Genomic DNA, 26,262 nt, shown 5'->3' on the forward strand with positions numbered 1-26,262 from the left:
GTACTGGTTTCAGCGTGGCTCCATATCCCTGTTGGTACCTTGTACAAACTCATTGACTCTTTTCCTGCTTGTCTGTGCCGCAAAAAGCACGTGCAGTCTATTGACTGGTGATCAAACTGATATGTCTGGACATTGATTTAACTGCAGAGATTATCAGTAGAGAAAATTGTTGAGCATCTGATGGAAGAGATGAACGACAGAATAAACGTGCACAAGTTTCAGATCGAAGAATAGAGAGAAAAAGTAGTAAACTGATGTTATGAGCCTGATCTACAACTATCTCTACATGATTCCTCTGCAATCCTCGATTAACTGTCTGCCACAGGGTTCATCGAACCACCTTCAAGCAAATTCCCTAACATTCCACTCTCAAGTAGTGCACGGGACCTCCGTCAATCGTATCTGATGCAGATCCTACATCGTGCAGCAACACTCCATAAGAGGACGGATAAACAGTGTAGCTGGCCTCATTAGTAGTCGTGCGGCATTTCTAAGGGTTCTGCCAATAAATTGCAGTACGTGGTTGCGCTTTGCCTCAACATTATGCATGTGGCAGTTCCAATTTAATTGCAGTTATAGAGAATATGATTGTGAAGAACAGGCACATTCAGATATGAAAACGGAAAACATAAAATGCGTTTCCATTTATCAGAAATGTTTATATGTCTGATAAAATGATAATTATTGCTAAGTGTAATTCTGACGTCGTATGAATCTGAATATGTAGAGCCATTTTAAGAAAATGAAGAGATGAATTAAACAATTAGATATTTTGGAGGTATTTGGTGACATGTTAGTCCTGGTTATAAATGCCTGACTGCAAAACCGAAATTTCAGATGAATCTGCCTCTCAATGTATAGGGAGTACGTATTCAGGTGGTGGAGGGCAGTATGAAGCTTTCATGTGCTCTGGCACAGTCTGCATTGTTGCCAGAATGATTTATTACCTAGTCCTACCTTCTCCCCATCCTTTCCCCTCCATCTCTCTAGGCAAATTATGTTACACATAAACGACAGAAAATACAAAATGTGAGACGGACTGTTGTCTTATTGGCAGAGGTAATGGGTGCAGCCTGCATAGTTGCCAGATTTCCCCAGAATACTGACCAGTATTAATTCACAATTATGGATGGCGATTCGGGTTGCATAGACATGACATTACAAATCAAAATGGCAGAACTAACGCAAATGTCCTCAAGGTCAAAGGGTCACGATGAGAGCGGTCCAAAACGCCTTATTGAAAACTGGAGCTAAGTAATTATACTACTTGGTTCCCAAAAGATCAAAATAGTGGAACTACAGCGTCACAATCCTGGATTGTGGAACTATGATGTCACAATCCAGGAAGTACGTCCTCTTATACGCCTGCACTAGCCACCAGGAATTATTTTTAGTAGATGTCACAATAACAGCAGGAAGGCGAAAACGCCTGTGGGATACTGAGGGTGATTCATTAGTGCACAGTGGTAGAAACCAGATCTACTTCACCCCTATGTGTGAAAGACATTTTAAAACAAAGTACATTCTCTCTGTGTACAAGTTACATTGTGGAGGTTCAAATGGCTCTGAGCACTATGGGACTTAACATCTTAGGTCATCAGTCCCCTAGAACTTAGAACTACTTAAACCTAACTAATCTAAGGACAGCACACAACACCCAGCCATCACGAGGCAGAGAAAATCCCTGACCCCGCCGGGAATCGAACCCGGGAACCCGGGCGTGCGAAGCGAGAACGCTACCGCACGACCACGAGATGCGGGCCATTGTGGAGGCGCTGAAGTTAATTTTTTAAAGAAAGTACTCTCTTGCTACAGACAATTCCATTATTCAGAAATCTGTCTCCGTCTCATCCTTTCACTGACTAAACAGTTCACTATTACAACGAGAAAGTAAAAAAATAAAACTACATGCAAAGTTCAAAGCCATGGGAGATTTCCTATCACGCTCAATAAACGCAAGACATATATGCATGGCACATAGGTTGGTTGCTCGAAGACTGCAACTATGAGCTTTTTTCGCAATTTCACCATTAATTCCGTATAAAGATCTATTTCAAAATTTCACATGTTGATGCGCACTGTGCGACAGAGAAAAGGATACACCACGAAGGAAGGACCCGAATGGGACGGAAATCGGTAGTTATGTTGTACATGTACAGACAAGCAAATGATTACAGTTTCAGAACAATGGGAAAATTTATTGAAGAGGAAGAGCTCCACAACTTGAGAAAGTCAATAATGCATTGATAAACCTCTGGCCCTTTTGAAAACAACTTTTGGGCTTCAACCTGAGGGATAGTAATAATAATAATAATAATAATCACTCCGTCTTCAGGTCACAAGTGGGCCTTCGGGACCATCCGACCGCCGAGTCATCCTCAGTGGAGGATGTGGATAGGAGGGGCGTGTGGTCAGCACACCGCTCTCCCGGTCGTTATGATGGTATTCTTGACCGGAGCCGCTACTATTCGGTCGATTAGCTCCTCGGTTGGCATCACGAGGCTGAGTGCACCTCGAAAAATGGCAACAGCGCATGGCGGCCAGGATGGGCCACCAATCCACGCCTGACAGCGCTTAACTTCGGTGTATCCTCTGCGGCAAGGCCTAACCTGAGGGATACTGTGCCTAATTATTTCCATTTGACGTGTTAGACGATAAAATCCCGATCTGGTGGGAGTTCTCTACCCATTATGCTCGGAACGTCGTAAACCGGGGAGAGTTCTACCGAAGTTACTGGCAAAGGTAGGATTGGCGAGCATGAAAGTAAGGAGCAGAAACACACTACGTATGTGCGCTGAAATATAGGTCTAGGATGACCTGCCGTGAAAAGAAACGAAACAAGGTAAAGAATTCCATCGATGTGCCACCGTTCTGCAAGGGTGCTGCGGATGAAACCGAGGGGTCGTGCTATGAGATGAAATGCAGTACCAGACCATCACTCCCGGCTGTCAAGATGTATAGCGGGCGACTGTCGTGTTGGTATCCCACCGCTGTCTGGGGCATTACCAGACACGCCTTCGTTTGTTGTCAGGACTTATTTCGCAGTGGGACTCATCAAAGAAGATAATTCTACTCCAGTCAATGGGATTCCATGCCGAAGACGTGTCTGTAGCCGCCCCAGAGTGTGGTGGAGTACCAGACTGACTGTCGCCCGCCATACAGCTGGACAGACAGGAATGATGGTCTGGGACGCGGTTTCTTTTCATTGCAGGACCACTTTGGTTGTCATCCGCTGCACCGTTACAGCACAGCGGTACGTCGACTATATTTTACGCCCCCTTTTGTTGCCCTTCGTGGAAAGCTATGCTGGGCTTCCACTTCAGCAAGATAGTGCCCGGAAACACAAGGAGAGAGTTTCTACTCCTCATCTTCGTGCTTGAAAAACCCTACCTTGCCCAACAAGATCACTGGATGTCTCCCTAGTTGAGAACGTTCGGAGAGTAATGGGCAGTGGTGTCCATATCTACAACACCAGAGAGAAAATTGCCTCTATTCCGCACTATTAAAGCTGTCAATGGCTCAGAAAGAAGTTCGGTAAGCAGCAACACATTTTTTTTATTACATTAAACGTCCGACAGGTAGCGAAAAACTCTTTCTTTTCCATTGATGAATTTCTACTTAAAAGGTAGTAGCCAGAAACAACAGTGTAGCAGCATGAGTAGGACTGAACAATATATTCGTTGATGGCAACACTGATCGTGACTCGTTCTGCATCACATCGATGAAAGAAACGTTGAAATGGTCTATGGAACATGTAACTAACTACCTTTGAACGGGCACTACCGAGACGTTACGCCAGTATATCTTTCCTTGTCGGATATGTTGATTAAAATTTCATTCTCATGCGAGATTATTTGCAGTACTCAGAAAGGCCATTTCTGCAGATCAAGAAGGGTTTGACTGCATGACGGTTGCTAGGTGCGTCTAACGTTACCCGAATTTCTTAGGTGGAGATAGCAGCACAGCATGCGTAGAGGTCGTACACGTGCTAGGTGCACCGTCTGTCCGACTTGGAGAAAGGTCGAAGCTTTGCTTCGAGGGACATCATACCGACAGGTCTCATAGACAATTGGCTGTAATGTTATGACATAGCTACGATATGGACCCAGTATAGCAGTGCGATAAGAGGAGCGAGCACGGAAAGTTCCGAAGGCACTACATAGCGTGAAGTTCGTAGAATCACTCGACTGGCCAAGACGAATAGACGGATCTAAACAACTACAGTTCGGACGGTCGTGAACAAATCACTGGAAGCTAGGCTGAGATTCCGAGTTGCTAAGCATTGTTTACTGCTGACACCACGCAACAAACAACAGAGACTATCGTGATGTCGAATCAGAGTCGATTTGGTCAACAAGTGTCTATCTAAGGTCTCTCTGGTTGCGGCGGCCAATCAGACAATTTGCAACAGGTGTTCGCTTTTGCTGCACTTGAACTTCGGCGTTTTGTGATTCTCATACTCTTGTGTTTGCCTTGGTTCTGGCAGGATGACGTGGTCGTCTGTTGCCGGTCGTTGTGCTGAGTTCACTCTTATGCTGAAAGACTGTTGGTGAGATCGTTAGTTACTTTCTGTTTTAGTATCGTTAACTGCAAGTAAAATCGGCTGTATTTATGTAGTTAGAAATTATTTTCCGATTTCGCTGTTATGGTAAATCTACAACTTCTATCTTTTCTTTGGCAGTCTAACTGGAAACGAAACTTAATTCTTTTGAATGGGTTTGAGTCATGTGCATACGTGGAACTGGATATCGATGCTTTCTGCCGGCATCGATGCTAATATTGGTTACTAAACCCACTCTCATTCGGTAACAAATCAGTTAGACTTTCAGACAGCCTTATTTATTTATTCTGTAAAGTGATGTATTTTTATTTTTTTTCAACTTAATTTATATGTTGTTGTTTCTCAATGATCTTAAATGTAATTCTGCTTATTTTGTAAAAGGAGTAAATTATTGGTGAATCTAATATCCATGTAACTGTTTTCCCGACACTTCTTCCGTTTTTATCAACCAAATGATCATTTAAGATCAAGATACCGAACAGGCCATATCGTGAACTCATACCCACATTCCAAAATACTTTTCATATTCCCCGACACAACGAGTATTGTTATTCAGGATTTTAAGGGCAAAAGTGCAGATTTATTGGCGAGAAAGGACAGTGAACTGAACAACATTACATTAATATTTACTTCATCTGCAGACAAATTTTCTGGTAAGCTTCTATAGGACGAAACTACTGAGGTCATAGGTCCCTAGACTTACTCAGTACTTAATCTGACTTAAACTAACTTACGCTAAGGACAAAATACACACCCATACCCAATGGAGGACTCGAACTCCCGACGAGGGCGAGCCGCGCGAACCGTGACAAGGCGCCCGAGACCTCACGGCTACCCCGCGCGGCTGCAGACTAATCAGACTAATAATTACAGCTATTGGGAGTAGTGTGTTTTCAGGTTAGTTAGTACCTCCAAGTACATGTGACAACACCAAGCCGTTAATGGTTATTTCGCCCTGGGAAGCAGGTCAAGTGATGAAGCGTGGAGGGGTGGATGCAGAACGGTGAGTCTATACTGACGAGCGTGTTCTACTTACTAGTGCAGTTACGACCGTGCAGAAAACGTAAGGTAGAATTTTTTTTATGTGCTTGCAGGAAGAGTGCTAGACGCAGACAAAAAACAACTGACGCACTTAAGTGGATACATTAAAGTACCAATGATGACAATATTTGCACTTGACTTCCCGCGTTTTCAGGTAGTAATCATACAGGTGACTAATATAAAGACCAGACAGCGAGGTCATTGGTCTCATCGGATTAGGGAAGGACGGGGAAGGACGTCGGCCGTGCCCTTTGAAAGGAACCATCCCGGCATTTGCCTAAAGCGATTTAGGCTAATCACGGAAAACCTAAATCAGGATGGCCGGACGCGGGATTGGGCCGTCGTCCTCCCACATGCGACTCCAGTGTGCTAGCCACTGCGCCATCTAGCTCTTGGGCTAGAGACCATTTGTATATTAAACAGAAGGATAGTCTTAGTGTTACTATTCTACAACACAGGGTCAAAGTATAAATATTATACACTTCCCCCTGATTAGGCAAATAGAGAAAATCGGTTAGTTCTTTTTGCATTTTATATGGTCTACGGTGGGCTTGATGGCACTTATGGAGGCAGTTCCTCGGAATATCCCACAAAGATGGTCTCTTCTATTATATGTTTGTTGCCACCAGCAGACCAAAACCCGGACGCAGATTCCAAGGCGGCTATTCACAGCAAATGGCTGAAATTCTTACGATATATTCCTAAGATCCTGGTGTCAAATAATCTTGAAACTTTTGGTTGTATCTTTATCCGTTTCCAAGGTACAGAGGTTCAAATTTACCCTACCTCGTCAAGTAAAATCCGGCATGAGGCGAAATATAAATAGTAAATAACCGCAGAACATTGCTCAAAATTTTAATGATTCGTTGTTTAGGCGTTTATCTAAGAACCATCTCCTCATTTTAAAATGTCTTTACCGGCCGCGGTGGCCGAGCGGTTCTATGCGATACAGCCTGTAACGGCGCGACCGCTACGGCCGCAGGTTCGAATCCTGCCTCGGGCATGGATGTTTGTGACGTCCTTAGGTTAGGTTGGTTTAAGTAGTTCTAAGTTCTAGGGGACTGATGACCTCGAAGTTAAGTCTCATAGTGCTCAGAGCCATTTGAACCATTTTTTTAAGTCTTTATTCGTTATGGAGATACAACACAAAAACTTGTTTGTTGCGGCGGGAAAAGAATGAGAAGAAAATGAAAGTGAGCGAGAAGCAGTATAATGAGAGACGGAGTATATGACAATGACAAAGAAGAAGAGAGATATAGTGACAGTGAGAAGAGAAAGAGCCGCAGGATGGAAGGAATGAGGTATTAGCATTAAGAGTGTGCAAGAGGGAGACAGTGACAGTGCGAGGAGAATGTAGTAGTAGGACGGAAGGAAGGGGACTATGCTGTGACACAGGATAAAATGAGACAGAGACACAAAGAGATAATGGCAATAAATAGAGCTGAATGAGTGAGTGAAAAATGGCAAGAGATAGTGGATGAGACTCAGTGACGTTCAGCGATGGACTAGTGAGTGTGAGTTAGTTACAATTGGGGAAGATTGTGGAAGTTTGAGGTCAGATGCCTGTTGAAAAAAGCACAATTATGTTCACAAGTCAAAACTGTTGAGAAAATTTTTAAAGGTGCTGAGGAAGGTTGCGTGAGGCAGCTGGTACCCCACTCTTAGTCAGTCTTTTAAACGGAAGCTTATTCGGCTATTTTATCCTGCGGTAGGAGCGTTTTCTCGCTTGTACATAAAGTACTCTCAACATCAGCTTCGTAAAGGATTGCTATTGATTCCTTACACGAATGTTAATCAAATAAGGTTTTTAACATCGCTGTCAATCAGCGACTGTTGTATAATACAAAATTTTGAAAAACACAGCCCTCAGTCGCGAACACAATTAGTGACCTAGGTTTCGGTGTCACAAGGGACACCTTCCTCGGACAGAATTGATACTAAATGTTACAGCATAACGTACCAAAAAATACGAAAGCTCCGGTCATACCTGACAGCGTCAGATAGTCAGAATTAAAGTAAAATTCTGACTATCTGCCGCTTCAGGTATGACCGCAGCTAAAGTAAAATTCTGACTATTTGACGCTGTCACGTATGACCGCAGCTTTCGTATTTTTTGGTACGTTATGCTGTAACATTTAGTATCAATTCTGTCCGAGGAAGGTGTCCCTTGTGACACCGAAACCTAGGTCACTAATTGTGTTCGCGACTGAGGGCTGTGTTTTTCAAAATTTTGCTCATCAAACACTTGGATGGGGGCTGCATGTCAGTATTGTGACGGAGGGTTTGTACATTAGAGTATACGAACCCGAGTACGAAGCCGGCGGGACACTCGCAGCGGAAGCCGCCGTCGGTGTTGATGCAGCCGTGCGAGCAGCCGGTGCGGCCCGGCGAGAGGCACTCGTTGAGGTCGCAGGAGCGGTCGTCGCCGGCGAGCACGTAGCCGTCGGGGCAGGTGCAGCGCGCCGCGCCGCCCACCACCTCGCAAGCGTGCGAGCAGGGCTGCGCCAGGCTGTGGCACGGGTCCGCGCAGGTGCGCCCGTCCGCCGCCAGCGCGCTCCCGCCGGGGCACTCGCACCGGAAGCTGCCCACCGTGTTGACGCAGCGGTGCGAGCAGCCGCCGCCGACGCCGCCGGGCGCGCACTCGTCCACGTCGTTGCACTGCCGGCCGCCGTCCGAAAGCGCGAAGCCCTCGGGACACTCGCAGCGCACGCCGCCGCCGATGTCCACACAGTAGTGCGAGCAGCCGCCGTTACGTACGGCGCACGTTCTGGAAGCCCTCAGGCAGGTCCGGCCGTCCGACGAAAGAGTCCAGTCGTCGGGGCACTCGCAGCGGTAGCTGCCCGCCGTGTTGACGCAGAAGTAACTGCAGTTCCCCCTCTCGTCGCTCTCGCACTCGTCGATGTCGATGCAGTTGTGCCTGCCTCCGTCGAGTTGGAAGCCCTCCGGACACTCGCACCGGTAGCTGCCTTCCGTGTTGACGCATCCGTGGGAGCACGGAGGCCCTCCACCTTTCGAGGAGTTCCCGTGCGCACATTCGTCGACGTCGCGGCATTCGCGTCCGTTCTGTTCCGACAGCCGGTAGCCTGGGAGACACTCGCAGCGGTAGCTGCCTTCCGTATTGACACATACTTGGGAGCATCCTCCGCCCACATATTCTTCGTGACCGTCGTCGTCGTCGTCGTCATCCTCCTCCTCATCGTCCAGGGCGCACTCGTCGACGTCGTGGCACGTGGTCGGAGTCCGCAGTTCGTATCCGTTTGGACAGGAGCACTCCACTCCGGACAAGGTACTGCGGCACTCGTGGGAGCAGCCGCCGTTGTTCACCAGGCACTCGTCCACCTGTGGGACAGCAGCGCACACCAAAAGAATCGAGTCTTCTCTTTCTTTTACGTTTCATCTATCCTTAAAAACTCCTACTGCTATAATTTACATTTTACAAAGTATTTTTCCGTGTTTTACTTCCATTTTTACAAAAATCCGCTTTGTTGATATGAGGGCTATTCGAAAAGTAAGGTCCGATCCATCGCGAAATGGAAACCACAGAGAAAATCCAATGATACTTTCCACAGATGTCTTGAACAACGTCTAGTATGTTATGTTATCTTAACCGGGGACCTTGAAACGACGGAGAGGCTCCGTCTCCGCCGCAGCCGCAGTGGTCCACAACACCACACCTCCGCCACCCCACACCGAACCCAGGGTTATTGTGCAGTTCGGCCCCCGGTGGACCCCCCAGGGAACGTCTCACACCAGGCGAGTGTAACCCCTATGTTTGCGTGGCACCATAATGGTGGTGTACCCGTATGTGGAGCACTTGATTGCGCAGCATTCGCCGACGTAGTGTAGCTGAGGCGGAATAAGGGGAACCAGCCCGCATTCGCCGAGGCAGATAACCGCCTAAAACCCATCCACAGACTGGCCGGCTCACCGGACCTCGACACAAATCCCCCGGGGGGATTCGTGCCGGGGAACGTCTAGTATACTCGTCGATCTCGTCGAGTCGCTCTTTTCAGCTCGGGGCGCAAAGTGAGCACTTAAAGAAGCCTGGAAAATAGTGTCTCCGGCCAAATATGAATGCCTGTGAGACTTTACGCCAGATTTCATGCAACCCCTCACAACGTAACAGTCACGCATTTCCTTCTTCTTGCCAGTTGTCGGCCGTACACTATTGGCATAATGAGGAAGCTTCTGCAGCGTTTTTGTCGGTAAGTGTTTGATCACTCATCATGCAGCCTGGACTTGGTTCTTCCTGATTTTCATCTCAGCTTGCATGAGCCGCTGGCTATGAAGACAATATTTTGGCACAGACTGCAAGCTGCATAGAGTAAGTCCGGCAGAGTTGGACCACTTTCTGTAACATGTCATTTGTGAATTTTCGTTCTTTTTTTTTTTTTTACTGCTAGTAGCATGTTCGTACAAACGTACGTACAATATACTACTGAAACATTTCCACTTAAAATACAAGAAGTACGAGAAAATGAAAATTTACATGATTGTTCCATCTTACTTATTGGTATATGGGTGAGATGGATCAGTGTAATGTGAGAGATGGGTCATATAAAAATGGCGTACAGGAAGGAAAGAGTTAATAAAAATTTCATACTTTTATTTAGAATGTCTTGAGATGAATACTGAATTATACTATTAAATATTTTCTCCAAAACAGTTTTATCTTATATTATAAGTCTTGACTGAACTTTGGCTTTTCTAATGAGCTGTTAGTTTTGTTCAAGCGTTATCTTGTCTTTTTCTCAACTCAGCAATTACACTTACTATCAAATTCTGAACATCACTCATGTAGCCACCGCGAGGAGAAATGCTGAACTCAGTCATCATTGCCGTTCATCCAATGTATCGAAGTTATTTTCGTAATCTTCTACAGTGTCTGCATCTGATGCATACATGAACTGTTAGCAATATTTTTTTTTTGGTGGCTTCTTAAATCTGTTTCTCTCTTCAAAAGTACTTCCCTTGGGTGATATTTTCTGCCTTTTTCCAGTTTCCTATTTTTCTTAGAACTCTTTCTCTTAATGTTTTCTTTATTTTGAGCAAAGTTTAGCCCTTTGGACACAGCTGCTGCCTTCTTCTTAAAAGTCATGGTTGCATCATTGGCAGGAACAGACGATATTCTTCCAAAAGTTGTGTCTGTGTTGGCATAAGAAAGTGAGATTTGAGGTTGTAGTTATGGAAGCTTCACGTGAAGTATGAGTGGAGTCGAAAGTTGTGTCAGGGAAGGAATTATACTTGTGCAGTAATTCTTTTCTATTGATGTGCTTGTGATCAGTAGGTTTTTTGACGGGCTTAGAAGTGTCTGGTTAACCTGTGTGTGAGATTCTGCTCTTCCATTTGTTGGCAAAAACATATCTTCCAGCAAATAATCATAGTCGGAGACTGCACCCATTTTGAGTGGGAGTATTTCACACACCTTGAAGCAAATTTATTTGTACTCCATCTCTCTTACATTAAAACGTGTGGTCTGTCTCTCGCGGATAACGATGGCCGATCGCTCCCGCTTGTCTGATAGACTTCATTCCGCAGGAAGTGAAGTCGGTGGTCACTTAAGGTTACTTTCATACCTACACATTTGTCAAGCTTGCATTAGAAAAAAACTGCTTCAATATTGTACAAACTAATTCTTAATACTAAAATCTGTAACGGTGGAACTTTTTGGCTTACCACAACAGAGAATGTGAGTTTTATCGAATTAACATGAAATTGACAGCTAATCTTTTGCACTATGTTTTTTCATAAAATAGTTTTCTAGCAAGTAGTGGGAGCTGCTTTCCAGCGGCGCATTTGTGAGACAACGCAACTGGTTCTTCTAACCCAGCTGCCAACTCTGCTGGACATACCCTATCACTGAAATGAATTGGCAGGAAGCATAGGCGTATGCCTTCTCCGATGATGATACTGGAAAGTTCATACAATGCTATGACAAATGTCTTAGTCGGTGCGGCGACTCCGTAGAGAAGTAAATGAAAGCAAATTTATTTGTACTCCATCTCTCTTACATTAAAACGTGTGGTCTGTCTCTCGCGGATAACGATGGCCAATTTCTCCCGCTTGTCTGATAAAAATGAAACATCTTTGATTTTCACTGTGGTTTCCATTTCGCGGCCGATTGGACCATATTTGCCTCAGCACTGATGTCATTACAAAAGAAACAGTGTAAGCTGAAACTATATTAAGTCATGCGGGAATGAAAGAATTACCTAAAACTGGTTATTATTGTTATGAAATCAAGTAAGTTCATTATTTGTACGAATAATTGCTCCTAATGCAGCTTTCAAATTCACCTATCCGAAATCATGGAATATTCAGAATTGTCTTATCGGCTTCATATGAAATGCGGGCTGCTAATGCTAAAAGTTACAAGAATATCGTGGTAAATATTACAACAAGGTCTTCAAAACCAATGTACAGTCTCTGACAAAAAAAAGAAAAAGAAAAAAAACAATTTGCCCTGCAGCCGGCCGCAGCAGACAAGAAGTCCGAATAGTACACATACGGCGCTAATAAAGCTAGCCACTTCTCAGACTTCTGCGTTAGATGAAAAAGTTTCTGGACGAATTGGCCTCTGTAATAAAAAAACCGAGTAGAAGGATCAACAAACGAACTTAAACGGATGTCCTGTGACGTCCGCAACGAGCAAACACAACGATCAAGAACGAAAAAAAATAAAAACGAAAAAAAAGAAAGACAAAGTGGTTAGCGTTGCGCGATGTAGATGCCAAGTTGTGTGTTCGGGTCAACTCCTTCCTTCATTTTTTAAAACTGCATTTCCGATGTTTACTAAAGTTATCTGGACGATGGAACGTCAAACATAATTTGCTTAAGTTTCTAACAAACCAGTTGAAGCCAAACTTTCCAGAAACAGAACAAGAGATCATGGCGGCTTCAAGATCAGAGCAGTTAATGCTCTAGAGTTTTCTCGTCGCCCAGTGGCCACCAACCACCGGCTGCACGTCACACACCACTGGCTGATCGACACCAGCCACAGTCCGTCCAGCTGATTCTGATGTCGCGAAAAATATAATTGTTTATCATATTTAATTTGCAGGCGCCGTAACGTAGATAAACCGAACGAACAAAGTGCAATAACACAACACGCGATGAGTGCGTTCGTCAAACGTCATTTTTTATTTGTAGTTCTAGTATTTGTCTGGGAGTTACGTACTGGATTTTTCATGCCTAAATGTTGTTCGTAGAATAGAGTCGTAAGTGGAAAAAATCCAACATTTGCAACTTACACTGACGTAACAAAAGTCATCGCATACCTCCTAATATCGTGTCGGACAGCCTTTTGCACCATGTAGAGCAGCAACGTGACGTGACACGGACTCAACAAGTCGTTGGAAATCCCCTGCAGAAGTAGTGAGCAATGGTGTCTCTCAAGCCGTCCTCAATTGTGAAAGTGTTGCCGATGTAGCATTTTATGACGAACTAACCTCTCTATTGTGTCCTATAAATGTTCAATCGGATTCATCTCGGGCAACCTGGATTGCCAAATCATTCACTCGAATTGTCCACAACGTTCTTCAAAGCAAACGCCAGCAATTGTGACCGGGTGACATGGCGCATTGTCATCGATAACAATTGCATCGTTGTTTGGAATCATGAAGTCCATTTATGGCTTCATATGGTCTCCATATATTCGATCAAACAGTTTCGAGTCAACAACGAGTGATTCAGTTGGGCCAGAGGATCCAGTCCATTCTGTGTAAAGATAGCCCACACCTTTATGGAGCCACCAGCTTGCATCAGCCTTGTTGATAGTTTCGGCCTATTGTTTAGTGGGGTCTGCGCCACACTCCAACCCTACCATTACCTCTTACCAACAGAAATCGCGACTCGTCTGTCCACGCCACAGTTTTCCAGTCGTCTAGAGACCAATCGGTATGGTTACGAGCCCAGGAGAGGCGCTTCTTTTAACAAGGGCACTCGAAGTGTTCGTCTACTACCATAGCCCATTAACGCCACATTTCGTCTCACTTTCCTAACGGACACGTACGGCTTTCCTAACGGACACGTTCGTCGAACGTCCCACTCTGATTTCTGCGGTTATTTCACGCAGTGTTGCTTGTCTGTTAGCATTGACAACTCTGAACAAACTCTGCTCATCTCGGACTTTACGTGAAGACTGTCGCCAACTGTGTGGACTGTGGTGAAAGTTGGTATTCTCGGCACATTACTGACAATGTGGATCTCGGAATACTGAATTCCCTAACGATTTCCGAAGTGGAATGTCCCAAGCGTCTAGCTCCAACTACCATTCTGTGTTTAAAGTCTGTTAATTCACGTCAAGCGGCAATAAACACGTCAGACAACTTTTCACATGAGTCATTGGAATACAAATGAGACCTTCGCCAATGCGCTGCCCTTTTATACGCAGTGTACACGATAATATAGACATGTTATACGTGCATATCGCTCCCTCTTGACTTTTGTTCACCTCAGTACCTTATTCACTTCGGGTAAAATAGAGAGCTAAAGACAGCGGAAGCAGCTCGAAACATATCGTCTGTAAGACGACCGCTATCGGAAAAATCAAGCGAGAATTTTTTTTTTCAAGAATGATCGTTCTGGCATGAATTATTCCCTAGCTCAGGAGGTCTCGGTTTGCACATGTGATAGACTGTGACCTTTATTCAAAGTAACGAAGATCAATTAAGTAACCACTACTGAATTTTCGTCTGAATGACGTAAGCTTTCCCCATGAGAATTTCTGTGCAGCATAGTTATTGGTGAGGAGTTGTGAAGGCTTTATGATATGAAGAAATTAACTGCTGAGCCTTAACAAAATATATCTCCTTCAGCAAAGGGCAGTTTGGAAAGATAATATTTTGCATGTGTTGTCGAAAAAGGGCATTGTACACTACAAACTGCTACTCAGGGATGCGTTCCTTGCATTTGTTACCAACAACTGAGATGCCGTTTGGTTACAGCGTAAAGAAAATCGGCAAACAAAACAGCAGCATGACACCTGTCTGCACTATGCTGATTTCACAAAACATCTGTCCTCCCTCGTATTTGTTTGGGAAATCATTTCTCATGCACTTACACCTCTTAACTTGTGTCCTCAAATGTCTTGCTCCTTATCACAGAACCATCAAAAAATTGTTCACACCTGGCTTGACAATATCTTTAATTATAGGCCATTATAATGTGATAACGAAAATCGATGTCCATAAAACAGAGAATTTGCAAATTAAGTGTGCATCAATCGACATGAATTAGTAACATATAACACACTTTGGACTTCGGAATGGTCTGTGTTTACATGTTGAAGGAGTATGGAAATGTGCCAGGTAGCGCAGATTTGTAAAGAAGCCTAGTTTATAATTTTTTTAGTCTCACAATTTCATTAATGAAACTGTGTATTCGCAAAAATGTCAGTTATGTCAATGGAGGCAGACAAAGAAATTATCAGATGCGCAATGTTGCAAGTTTTCCAACCTGAAACTATGAAGTACTGAATGTAGCGAGAATATTTATGATGGAGAAGCTTTCTTTATAAAAAAATCATTAATTTTCGATCTGGCTGGATGTAGCTTTGTCAGTGAACAGGTAATAGGCTGGCCAACTTCAAGAGAGGAATAAATAGTCAATGGAGCCTTAGCCTTAGAGCGGAACTCCGTTACTTCAGAGCTATCGAACAACTGCAGCATTCATCTCTCCCTTATTGCTCCTGTGGTGGATAGGATAGATGAAGTGGAGTGTAAAGGATAATGTTAGATGCAGTTTCTGCATGAGACAACCTTCCTAGACTCAAGACCGCTACCTGATAAACTAACGTAGAAGTGAAAAGCTCTGAGATTATTCAATGGAAATGACAAGAAAATAACGAGTAAATTTAGAACGGTAATTCCTTGTCACCCTGAAATAGCCCGACGATTACGAAGTTTCCAAGCATATTCTGCACTGTTGCTACGTTTCAGTTATACTACCAATGGGAAGGGTACGTTTTAACACTCAATGTGTTCTTCGAGTGGGCTTGTAAGTAAGTATATCTTACACTGCAAAGGCGTGATTGCCAATAGCTACAATGAGTTGAAAGAATTGCAACATCAAAAGTAATTAATGTAGAGTAATGAAATTGTTGGGATACATTTGTCTAGGTGACACATTTAAGTGATTAATACTGCAAGATCATAGGTTAATATAAGCCCGAGATACGCCATCACAAATGGGAAACGGTGGTACGTTAATACTCAGTGTAACTGCCAAACTGTTGAATGCAAGTATTCAAACGTGCATGAACAGTGTTGTACAGGTGCCGGATATAAGTTTATGGAATGGAGTTCCATTGTGTCACACTTGGTTACCCAATAAGGGACGGTTAATACAGTTTTTGGATGAGACTCGACGTCTGATAATGCCTCCTGTGTACTCGATTGGCGATATATTTGGTGATCGATCAGGCCAAGGAAGTGTGTCGAAACTCTGTAGAGCATATTGGGTTACATCATCAGTATGTGGGCGAGTGCTATCCTTTCGGAAAACACCTCCTGGAATGTTGTTCACTAATGACAGTACAACAGGTAGAATCACAAGACTAACGTATAGTTTAGCCGTCAGGAAGCTTGGTATAACTCCTGCTGCCATATGAAATCACATCCTAGCCCATACCTCCAGGTGTAGGTCCAGTGTGTCTAGAACACAGCTTGGTTGCAGGATCTCAATGGCCACCTTCTAATCAACACACGATCAACACTGGCACCGAAGCAGAACCAGCTGTCATCAGAAAACACACCAGATCTCCACTCTGCCCTCCACTGAGCTCTCGCTTGACAACAATGAAGTCGCAAATGGCGGCAGTTTCGGGTCGGTGGAATACAAGCTTACAGGGCATCTGGCTCGGAGCTATCCTTGAAGTAACCGATTTGTTAACAGTTCGTTGTGTCACTGTGGTGCCAACCGCTGCTAAAATTGCTGCTGCAGATGCAGTGCTATGCGCCAGAAACACACTTTGAACGCTGTGGTCTTCCCTCTCGTTGGCGGTACCAGACCATGCAGAGCCCGGTCTTCTTGCGATTGTACTTCTCGAGACTGCCGCTGCCAGCCATCATGTACAGTGGCTACATTCCTGCCAAGTCCTTTAGCAGCGTCGCTGAGGGAACAACCATCTTATCATAGCCCTATTACTCGACATCGTTCAAACTCAGTGAGGTGTGGATAATGGCGTCTTTTTCGCCTTGAAGACATTCTTGACTAACATCAACTCACCACGTCCAATGTCGAAAGTAACGATCGCTCGCGACCTGATTGGCATTCTCATAGTGGCACAACTAACGCCACTCTTATGCGACTAGTGCGAAATGTGAATAGGCATCATCTTTCAGATGTAGAAACACGCCTACCAACTTTCGTCTACGTCGCGCAACTCCTTCTTGGTGTTTCGATGTTCTTACCGTCAGTGTATTTCTGTGACTAGCTTTAGGGAACAGAGTGTAGTTATTAATAATGCTCAGATACACTAACTGCAAACTGAATATCATAAATCAATAACTGTTACAAGGTGAAGAAGTTGCAATAGGAACTTGGAACACAAAACGTTAACAATAATGCGCAAAATAAGTCACCTTTAAGCATAAATATCAGAAGTATCATTATTCTTAATGATTACAACATAATCACTGGGGATAAGTTGTCAAAGAAAGCCAAATGGGCCTATATCGAAGGGCTTAATTTCCAGTATGCTTAGAACAACGCCAAGTTCGTCTTGCTGCTTCATATGAGAACTATCGAGATAATTAGACAGCACCCGCGTCTAGATGTTTCTGTAAATGCAGAGATTATCCTTACGTTGCTGATTTAAGACGCTAAATTGCCACTACTGGCCATATGAATATTATAGCAGCGTAGAGGCATTGCTCATATGGAATCAACTCTCTGCGCCACTCGAAAGGCGCTACGTAGAAAATCAGTATGTGTTGCCACTAGGGGAATGGTTTACTGACGATGATCGCTTCTAAAGAGCGGAACTGCTAATGGTGAACAAAAGCTGGTGTGTGTGAGCTGTAGCTGCTTTCCACAAATGTCAGTGGTCGCTTTGTTCCTGGCAGGTGTGTCCGCAAAGGAGAGATTTTTATTACATCTGTTGTTACATGCACGTGAGGCTACGACCAATGAACGTAGTGGACACGGGACGTTACATATGTGCTGTGCAACAAGCTGGGATTTTGGGTTGAACGTTAACTATGCTCAGAAAGCCGAAACGGTTACGGCAACCGTTCGTGTAAATCCGGGTTCGAAATACAGTCCGATACAAATTTTCACTTGACGCTACTGTACCTATTTCGATGCCCGTTTCCGAATAACGTCGAAATTCCAGTTCTGTCTGTATTTACATGAATGATGTCTGTTCTTTCTGACACTTCCGAAAAAAAAACTAACACCAGCACCTATGGTTGTTTGGCTCACTCCATGCCTCATTAAGCTGGCATCTTTAATTTAGCTTCAAAACCTCGAGAAAATAAGGGCTTCCGTCTGATTGGAGGTAGAATTCTTCAACAATAATGCAAGCTGATGTGAATCGAGACTCTATACAAGACTGTAATTTCTTTGTCGGAAAGTTGCATTTACATGTCAATACAATCTGCCTGGCAGGTGGGTTATTCTTGACAGCAGAGACTGAATGAAGTAATTTTTTCCCTACCTTCTCGCACCAAGTGTGTGTACGTTCAAGGAGTCAACATGGAAATAGAGAAAGAGCTTTTCCGTGGTCTATATTGGATTAATAAAGGAGAAATATTTGAAGAAACGGAGCATACAAGTTCAACTGTTAGTAAAACTGCATTAAAAATATCGTCATTATGATGTATTACACTAAACTGACGCCACAAAGAGACGGCATGAGTTCAAGAAAGGTAATCATACATCGTTTATTGAATGTATTAGGCAAACAGCTAGCAGACTGTTATGAGAGATTGCATGCTGGCGTAAATATGTCATGAAATACTGACATATAACCAATAATAAAAGTGGAACATAAAAATATTGTTGCGTGTGAACCCGTGATTAATTGCTCACCGTAAAATGCAAATTGAGTGGTCCAAAACTCCAGTAATAATTTCGTGAGCACGCAACCGCCGCTGGAGCGATAACGCTGTTCCATGATTGTCATTAAAAGGCTGTAAATTATGTTCTTTTCTTTTCGTTTACGTTGGCGGCGGCAGCTCGAAAGTAACACTTATAACACATGTTCACATGTTACCTGCCTTTTCTGATCACGAAAATTAGAACAATAAAAGTGATGGAAATAGTATCTTCGTATTTGTTTCTGTGTTTCTCCACGTAATACTGAAGAATTTATATCTGTTTTTGATAGCTAAAATCACAACAACGATATCTTTGTTTGTTTACATCGTTATTTCCCACGTACGAAGGGAAAAAACACACGTTTTTCCTTTTACTTGAGTGTTTCGTGTGATTATAAGGAATTACGAATGATATTCCGCAATTGAAAGCTCTTGCTATGGTTCAAGAAAACAGGTGCTGAGCCAACTAAATGAAGTGTCATCCGCAATTTCTTATTCTCTCCGAGCAAGATGGAAGCCTGGCCATATGAACAAAAACTAGCTGTCGATAAAAGTAGTTCCCAGTCGTCACTTCCTCGTATGATATTTCTTGAATTCTTGGATGGCCACAATTTGACCCTTTTGAACTTCCTCAATTGTCTGTATGAAGCACAAGTGCTGTCCTGTGGAGTGGTTGCCTGCTTGCTTCACACTTTCGTACCAGACAGAGCCTTCCTATTAAAAGGGTAGGCACAGATGGTGCCCTGGTAGCTGTCCCACTCAGCTATCTGTTGGTGGACGAGGTTGAAACATTATCAGAACATCTCCTATCAATCAGGTGCCATATGCCGTTATCGGATCAAAATCAACGTCGTCTTTCTATGTGTATTAATTTTTTCCCGGCAGTGTATATCAACTAACAAATGCTAGTTGTATGATGGCCGAGCCCAGTTCAAAATATCCTCACTTTCTCGATCATACAAGACTGTTGAGGGTACAAGTAGAAACGCTCTTATATCTTTAAAATAAAGTAAAATAAATCTCCTGTGCCCTCACAACAGGAACTATAATTTTAAGCAAAAAGTCTCCCAAAGGGCATATGTCCTGATCCGGATTGCTTCCAGCTAGAAACACTTAATGTTCATTGTCATTTATTTTACGTATTATTCAGTACTCATCTTTGGCCAGAGGGCGTGCCATACAATCGGATGTCCTGCGCCGACGTAATGGGAACGGCGTTCGTCACAGGAGTCTCTTCTGGGGCATGTCGGGCATGCTTACAGTGTAGATTAGTTCCGGACCGGTCAGACGTTTGGCGCGGTGGCAATGTTTGTGTGGACAGCGGCTAGCAGGCTGGGATTCCGGTCACTGTGGTAAACGGCCGTCATACCGCTGTCGACCTGCGTTCTCTAGCAGCTTGTCGGGGTTAAGGGTAGGCACATTTCGTAACTTTCCTTGGTCTCAGTTAGCTTCGTTAGGTCGGACGTTGCAGCCTTTATGTAAGAACATTTAGTGTGCGAATTGTTCCTCCAAACTCTTCATGGGTGTTAACCAATGCATTACAGACTATCGTAGATTCTGTTTCCCAGAAACGGACAAGCTGGATTTGAAATTATCAAGCTTCGGTAACTCTCTTAAAGTGTATTTCTAGTTTCCCTAATTACTTATAGGATTTTAAGAATTGTTGTCATATAAATTTTGTGGTTCATAAAAACATCTTTCTTAGAGCCCGCTGCATCGCTCACGTGGATTGCATGGTCTCACACCGATTTGTTTTTCTTTAATCGAATTGTTCGCACATTGCAGTACCTTGTAACTTTTCTTGCTAATTAAGGCCGTAGGAGCATGGTCATTTCCGAATGTACTCCTGACCAAAACGCGATTCTGGTAGCTGGGGTCCAAGGTTTTGTTACTTGCGTCTTTTGCATTCTTGTGGTGATATTTCCATAGAAACTTCATCGCCTAACAGGTATTGCTTTATATCTAACGGAGAAGTGAAATATCAATTTCTTAGAATTAGGTTCAACATTTTTTTAATATAAAGAAATATTTTCTTAACAATTTTCATCCACTGTTTCATCCCCATAGGGGTTGAGATACACAAAAGAGACAAACACTTATTGTTTTATTTTGATTCCTAATAGAGAAGCCAAATACAAATTTTATAATGTAATAATTTCATAAAACTTTTCATTCCCTGTTTCACTCCATTTAAGGGTCGAATTTCTAAAATAATTAAAATAGTATCTTTTAGTTTCCAAATGAGAACTCAAATAGTAATTTTCACATATTCTTTAAAATGCTTAAGTAGTTCTTTAATAATGGTTTCTTTTCAAAAACTTTTCACCTTCTATTTTACCTCCTTATTGGCTGAATTCCCCAAATGCTGAAAGACTTTTTTTTTAATTTCTGACTGAGAGACCAAATACGGATTTTTTCAGTTCTTACCTTTAAAGTTGCGTTAATAGTGACATGTTTTTACAAAGCCTTTCATCCATTTTTCGCCTCCTTAGGAGTACAATTTGAAACAGTCCCATCTTAAATGATGCCTACACTATAAGATCCATAGCCTTTCCACATTTCAAGTTTCTATCCTTAGCGGTTTGGATTGAGCTCTGATGTGTCATTGAATGGCCAGTCCTATTTCACCGCCTTTGTGTGCGAATTTCCAAAACCGGTGAAAAACGCGTTTTTTTTCGTATTTAAAGGAGAAGTCAAATACCAATTTTCATAGATTTAGCATTAAAAATGCTTCGGCAACGAAATAATTTCATAAACATTTCACCCACATATTCCCTTTCTTAGCGGCTGAATTTAAAAAAGTTAAAAAATAAAATAGAAAGAAACGCGTATTTTATAATTACCAAATGAGAAGCCAAAGTTCAGATTTTCATAGTTTAGCTTTGAAACTGCTATAATAAAGAAATATGTCTAAAACCTCTTTTCACCTATTTCACCCCTTAGGGGTGGAATTTCGAAATATCTCTACTTAAACGACGCCTACAGTACAAGAACAATAACCTTTCTGTATTACAAGATTCTATCCTCAGCATTTTGAGCTGAGCAATGATGTGTAAGTGAGTGTCACCCAGTCCGGACATTGACTTTTATATACACAAGTTTTGCATCAGCCCGGTTCCCAGAACTCCTGAAAACAGACGTTGACTGAAGATATTGTATCACACGCCCAGTATTTTTCACAGTTCAGAGATGTCTCTAGACCCACCCAAAGGTGTAAACAACCATGCATGAGTAGCACCAGACGGAGGGGGTCCGACAGCCGATGAGCCCCAGTCATTCCACCAGGAAAGCGGCTCTTGTTGTGTGTAGTTCAACCATGCCTAGACTATCAATACCACGGTTCGATCGCGTCCGCATTGTTGCTTAGTGAACCCAAGTGATATTGTTCGGACATGGAGGAAATACAGAGAGACAGGAACTGTCGATGACATGCCTCGCTCAGGCCGCCCAAGAGTTACTACTGCAGTGGATGACCGCTACCTACGGATCATGGCTCGGAGGAACCCCAACACCAACCTCAGCATGCTGAATAATGCTTTTCGTGCAGCCACAGACTGTCGTGTTACGACTCAAACTGTGCGCAATAGGCTGCATGGTGCGCAACTTCACTCCCGACGTCCATGGCAAGGTCCATCTTTACAGCCACGACACCATGCAGCGTGGTACAGATGGGCCGAACAACACGCCGAATGAACCGCTCAGGATTGGCATCACGTTCTCTTCACCGATGTCGCGTATGCCTTCAACTAGACAATCATCGGAGACGTATTTGGAGGGAATTCGGCCAGGCTGGACGCCTTAGACACACTGTCCAGCGAGTGCAGCAAGGTGCTGGTTCCCTGGTGATTTGGTGTGGCATTATGTGAGGCTGACGTACGTCGCTGGTGGTCATGGAAGGTGCCGTAACGGCTGTACGGTACGTGAATACCAGCCTCCGACCGATAGTGAAACCATATCGGTAGTATATTGGCGAAGCATTCGTCTTCTTGGACGACAATTCGCGCCCTCATCGTCCACATCTTGTGAATGACTTCCACCAGGATGACGACATCGCTCGACTAGAGTGGCCAGCATGTTCTCCAGACATGAATCCTATCGAAAATGCCTGGGTTAGATTGGAGAGGTCTGTTTATGGAAGACGTGACCCACCAACTACTCTGAGGGATCTATGCGGAATAGCTGTTGAGGAGTGGGAGAATATGGACCAACAGAGCATTGATGAGTCTGTGGGTCGTTTGTCACGACGAATACAGGCATGCATCAATGCAAGAGGACTTGCTACTGGGTATTAGAGGTACCGGTGTGTACAGCAATCTGAACCAGCACCTCTGAAGATCTCGTTGTATGGTGGTACAACATGCAAAGTATTGATTTCATGAGCTATAGAAAGGGCAGAAATGATGTTTGTGTTTATCTCTATTCCAATTTTCTGTACAGGTTCCGGAACTCTCGGGACCGAGGTGATGCAAAACTTTTTTTGATGTGTATATAAACACATTCCGTAATTAAGACGTTTCTTGTGCTTCGTAGCTAACTCTGGACGGAATATTTAATCCATTAACTTGTAAAACTGAGCGAACATGTTCGTCTCCCTTTCTGCCTGGAGGGAGCTGTCGCCCATACTTGGTGGAGCGACAACCCGACAACCGATACTATAGGGTTCAAATGTTGTTAGCTCTGCGAAGCGAGTGTGCGTATCCATTTTGTTTTACTGGTTGACATGCACTATATATCCTGGTTTAGTCCATTTGTTAAGGAACTTGTTTCTTATTAAATTTTAAGTGTGCATTTTGTTGTTTGAGCGCCTGAGCGTTCGTTATTTGATTGCTGTCTCTGAAACCTTTTTTTAAATGAACTCATAGTGTGCATCCTATTTCCTGCCTGAGAGCATATGCGCTGTTTAAAATTGTTTGGGTTTTCAATTAATTTCAAATATGTGTTCAATTTGCCTTTTTACCTTGTTGATTATTCAGAAGTGAGTATTCTGTTTCCTGTTTGAGCTCATGTACTGTAGCTAATTTCTTTGTGGCTTTTGCCTTTAATTTCCCGGTTATATCCAGTTTGCCTTCTAAATCTGATTGTAAATTAGTTTAAAGTGTATATCCCGCTTGCCGTTTTGACACCTGCGCGTTCGTTAAAATTCTTTGGAGTTGATTAAATTCGTACATTTTCCTTTCTCCCCCCTCCAGTTGCAATTTACATATAATGTACCACAGCTGCGGATTCCGCGTGGTGTCTGTCCTTTTGGACATGACCGAAAGAACAGACATCACGCATTTATATAACTGATTCGCCTAGATGGGAAATGGATTCACCTTCTTCAGTGTGGAAGCACAAGTACGTCTGACCTCCCGCGGGAATCTCAGAGTAGCGAGCATGGAGAACATGGACATGGACTGCGGATAGGTGGCGCTCGATGGAATGTGATGCGGCCTTGAAGCATGCCGAGATAGCCCGCGTAGTTACCATCACGCTGTGTACCGGATGGCTAGTAAGTAGGAAAACACGGGTCCGAATCCTGATCCGGCACACATATTCACTCGTAAACCACTGATTCCGTGTAATGTCCCGATGCAACTGACATCAGTAATCCCTCCTGTTTCCTTTTGCCCCCCCCCCCCCCCTCAACCCTCCAATTTACTTATAATGTATCACTGCTGCGGATTCCGTATGGCGTCCATTCTTTCTGACATGTCCGAAAGAACAGACATCACGTATCAAATGAATATATGTTTAGAGAGATATAGTGTCTTGAGTTCCTTGACCAGCTTGGTTTGTGAAGCACCCCGATTAACTGGTGGCGTCGGGGCTTAAACTTAATGCCTTGAGCTGATATTGTTCATTTTACAGTGTCAATCTTACGTTTTATCAGTGAAGTCTGTGGTTGCAATAAATACTATTTAAAACTATTTTGTAACACGAATAGTGTTAAATTCCTGTTTGCCCAGTCCGTCCATCCCAAGGGCAACCAAATGGATGTCCGCGTCTACTGCAAAGCTGGGAACCATATTCTACGAGTAGATTTCCTCGCACTAGTGTCTTGTACTTTTTTTTACTTTTGGAGTTGTGTTTAGTTTTCTCAGAATCTCTTTAATAAATCTTTTGCTGCTATTCGGCTTCCCCAAAGGGTTGTAGCTGATATTCGGTTCCGCACCGTTACAAATGCGATTGTTATCAAACACAGAAAAGGTCTCCGCTGTAAGCGAAGGAAGTGAACAGGTACAACGAGAATGGTACGAAGGGCATTAAGTAAATAATTCAACGAATTTCTTTCTTGGCCTGTTTCGCGGAATTTCTTGTGGGACTTGATGGAATATTTCCGCTTCAAGCCTTATAGTTTTATAAAGTTCCAATTGTTAGTGGCGATATGCGAACCTTGCAAAACGACCTCTGTAACGAAGGTGTTTCTTTTGGCGAAAAACCAGAGCATTATAAATATTCATAGGAGGTTGCGGGGGGTCTACGGAGACCAAAACAAAACAAAATTAAAAGCACGGTGAGCCGTTGGGGGAGACGTGTGTCATCACCGCAAAGGGTCCCGCAAACCTGTCCGATCTTCCGCGTGACCTCAGAAGTTAAGTCCGTCAGTGCTCAGAGCCATTTGAACAATTTTAATAATTCAACGAATTTCTTTCTTGGCCTGTTTCGCGGAATTTCTTGTGGGACTTGATGGAATATTTCCGCTTCAAGCATTATAGTTTTATAAAGTTCCAATTGTTAGTGGCGATATGCGAACCTTGCAAAACGACCTCTGTAACGAAGGTGTTTCTTTTGGCGAAAAACCAGAGCATTATAAATATTCATAGGAGGTTGCGGGGGGTCTACGGAGACCAAAACAAAACAAAATTAAAAGCACGGTGAGCCGTTGGGGGAGACGTGTGTCATCACCGCAAAGGGTCCCGCAAACCTGTCCGATCTTCCACGTGACCTCAGAAGTTAAGTCCGTCAGTGCTCAGAGCCATTTGAACAATTTTTTTTTTTAGACATACAGAGCTTGGATGGCGTGTACACAGGTACACCTGCCCATGCAGCTTCAACACGATACCACAGTTCATCAAGAGTAGTGACTGGCGTATTGTGACGAGCCAGTTGCTCGGCCACCATTGACCAGAGGTTTTCAATTGGTGAGAGATCTGGAGAATGTGCTGTGCTGGCCAGGGCAGCAGTCGAACATTTTCTGTATTCTGAAAGGCCCGTACAGGACCTGCAACATGGGGCTGTGCATTAGCCTGCTGAAATGTAGGATTTTGCAGGGATAGAATGTAGAGGCACGGGACGTAACACATCTGAAATGTAACGTCCACCGTTCAAAGTGCCGTCAATGCGAACAAGAGGTGACCGAGACGTGTAACCAATGGCACCCCATACCATCACGCCGGGTGATACGCCAGTATGGCGATGACGAATACACGCTTCAAATGTGCGTTCAACGCGATGTCACCGAACACGGATGCGACCATCATGATGCTGTAAACATAACCTGGATTCATCCGAAAAAATGACGTTTTTCCATTCGTGCACCCAGGTTCGTCGTTGAGTACACCATCGCAGGCGCTCTTGTCTGTGATGCAGCGTCAAGGGTAACCGCAGCCATGGTCTCCGAGCTGATAGCGCATGCTG

At 43.7% G+C, this 26,262-nt stretch overlaps 1 protein-coding gene across 1 annotated transcript in view; it reads right to left on the reverse strand.

Moving 5' to 3' along the window:
• The window catches only part of LOC126269980 (fibrillin-3-like), a 737,299-nt gene that overhangs the window by 79,812 nt on the left and 631,225 nt on the right, over window positions 1-26,262 (reverse strand). Inside the window, exon 14 of the mRNA XM_049974034.1 lies at window positions 7,908-8,941. Coding sequence (XP_049829991.1) covers window positions 7,908-8,941 — 1,034 coding nt within the window. The remainder of the gene's footprint in view (window positions 1-7,907; window positions 8,942-26,262) is intronic.

This window comes from Schistocerca gregaria, chromosome 1 (genome assembly GCF_023897955.1).
Source record: "Schistocerca gregaria isolate iqSchGreg1 chromosome 1, iqSchGreg1.2, whole genome shotgun sequence".
Lineage (NCBI taxonomy): Eukaryota > Metazoa > Arthropoda > Insecta > Orthoptera > Acrididae > Schistocerca > Schistocerca gregaria.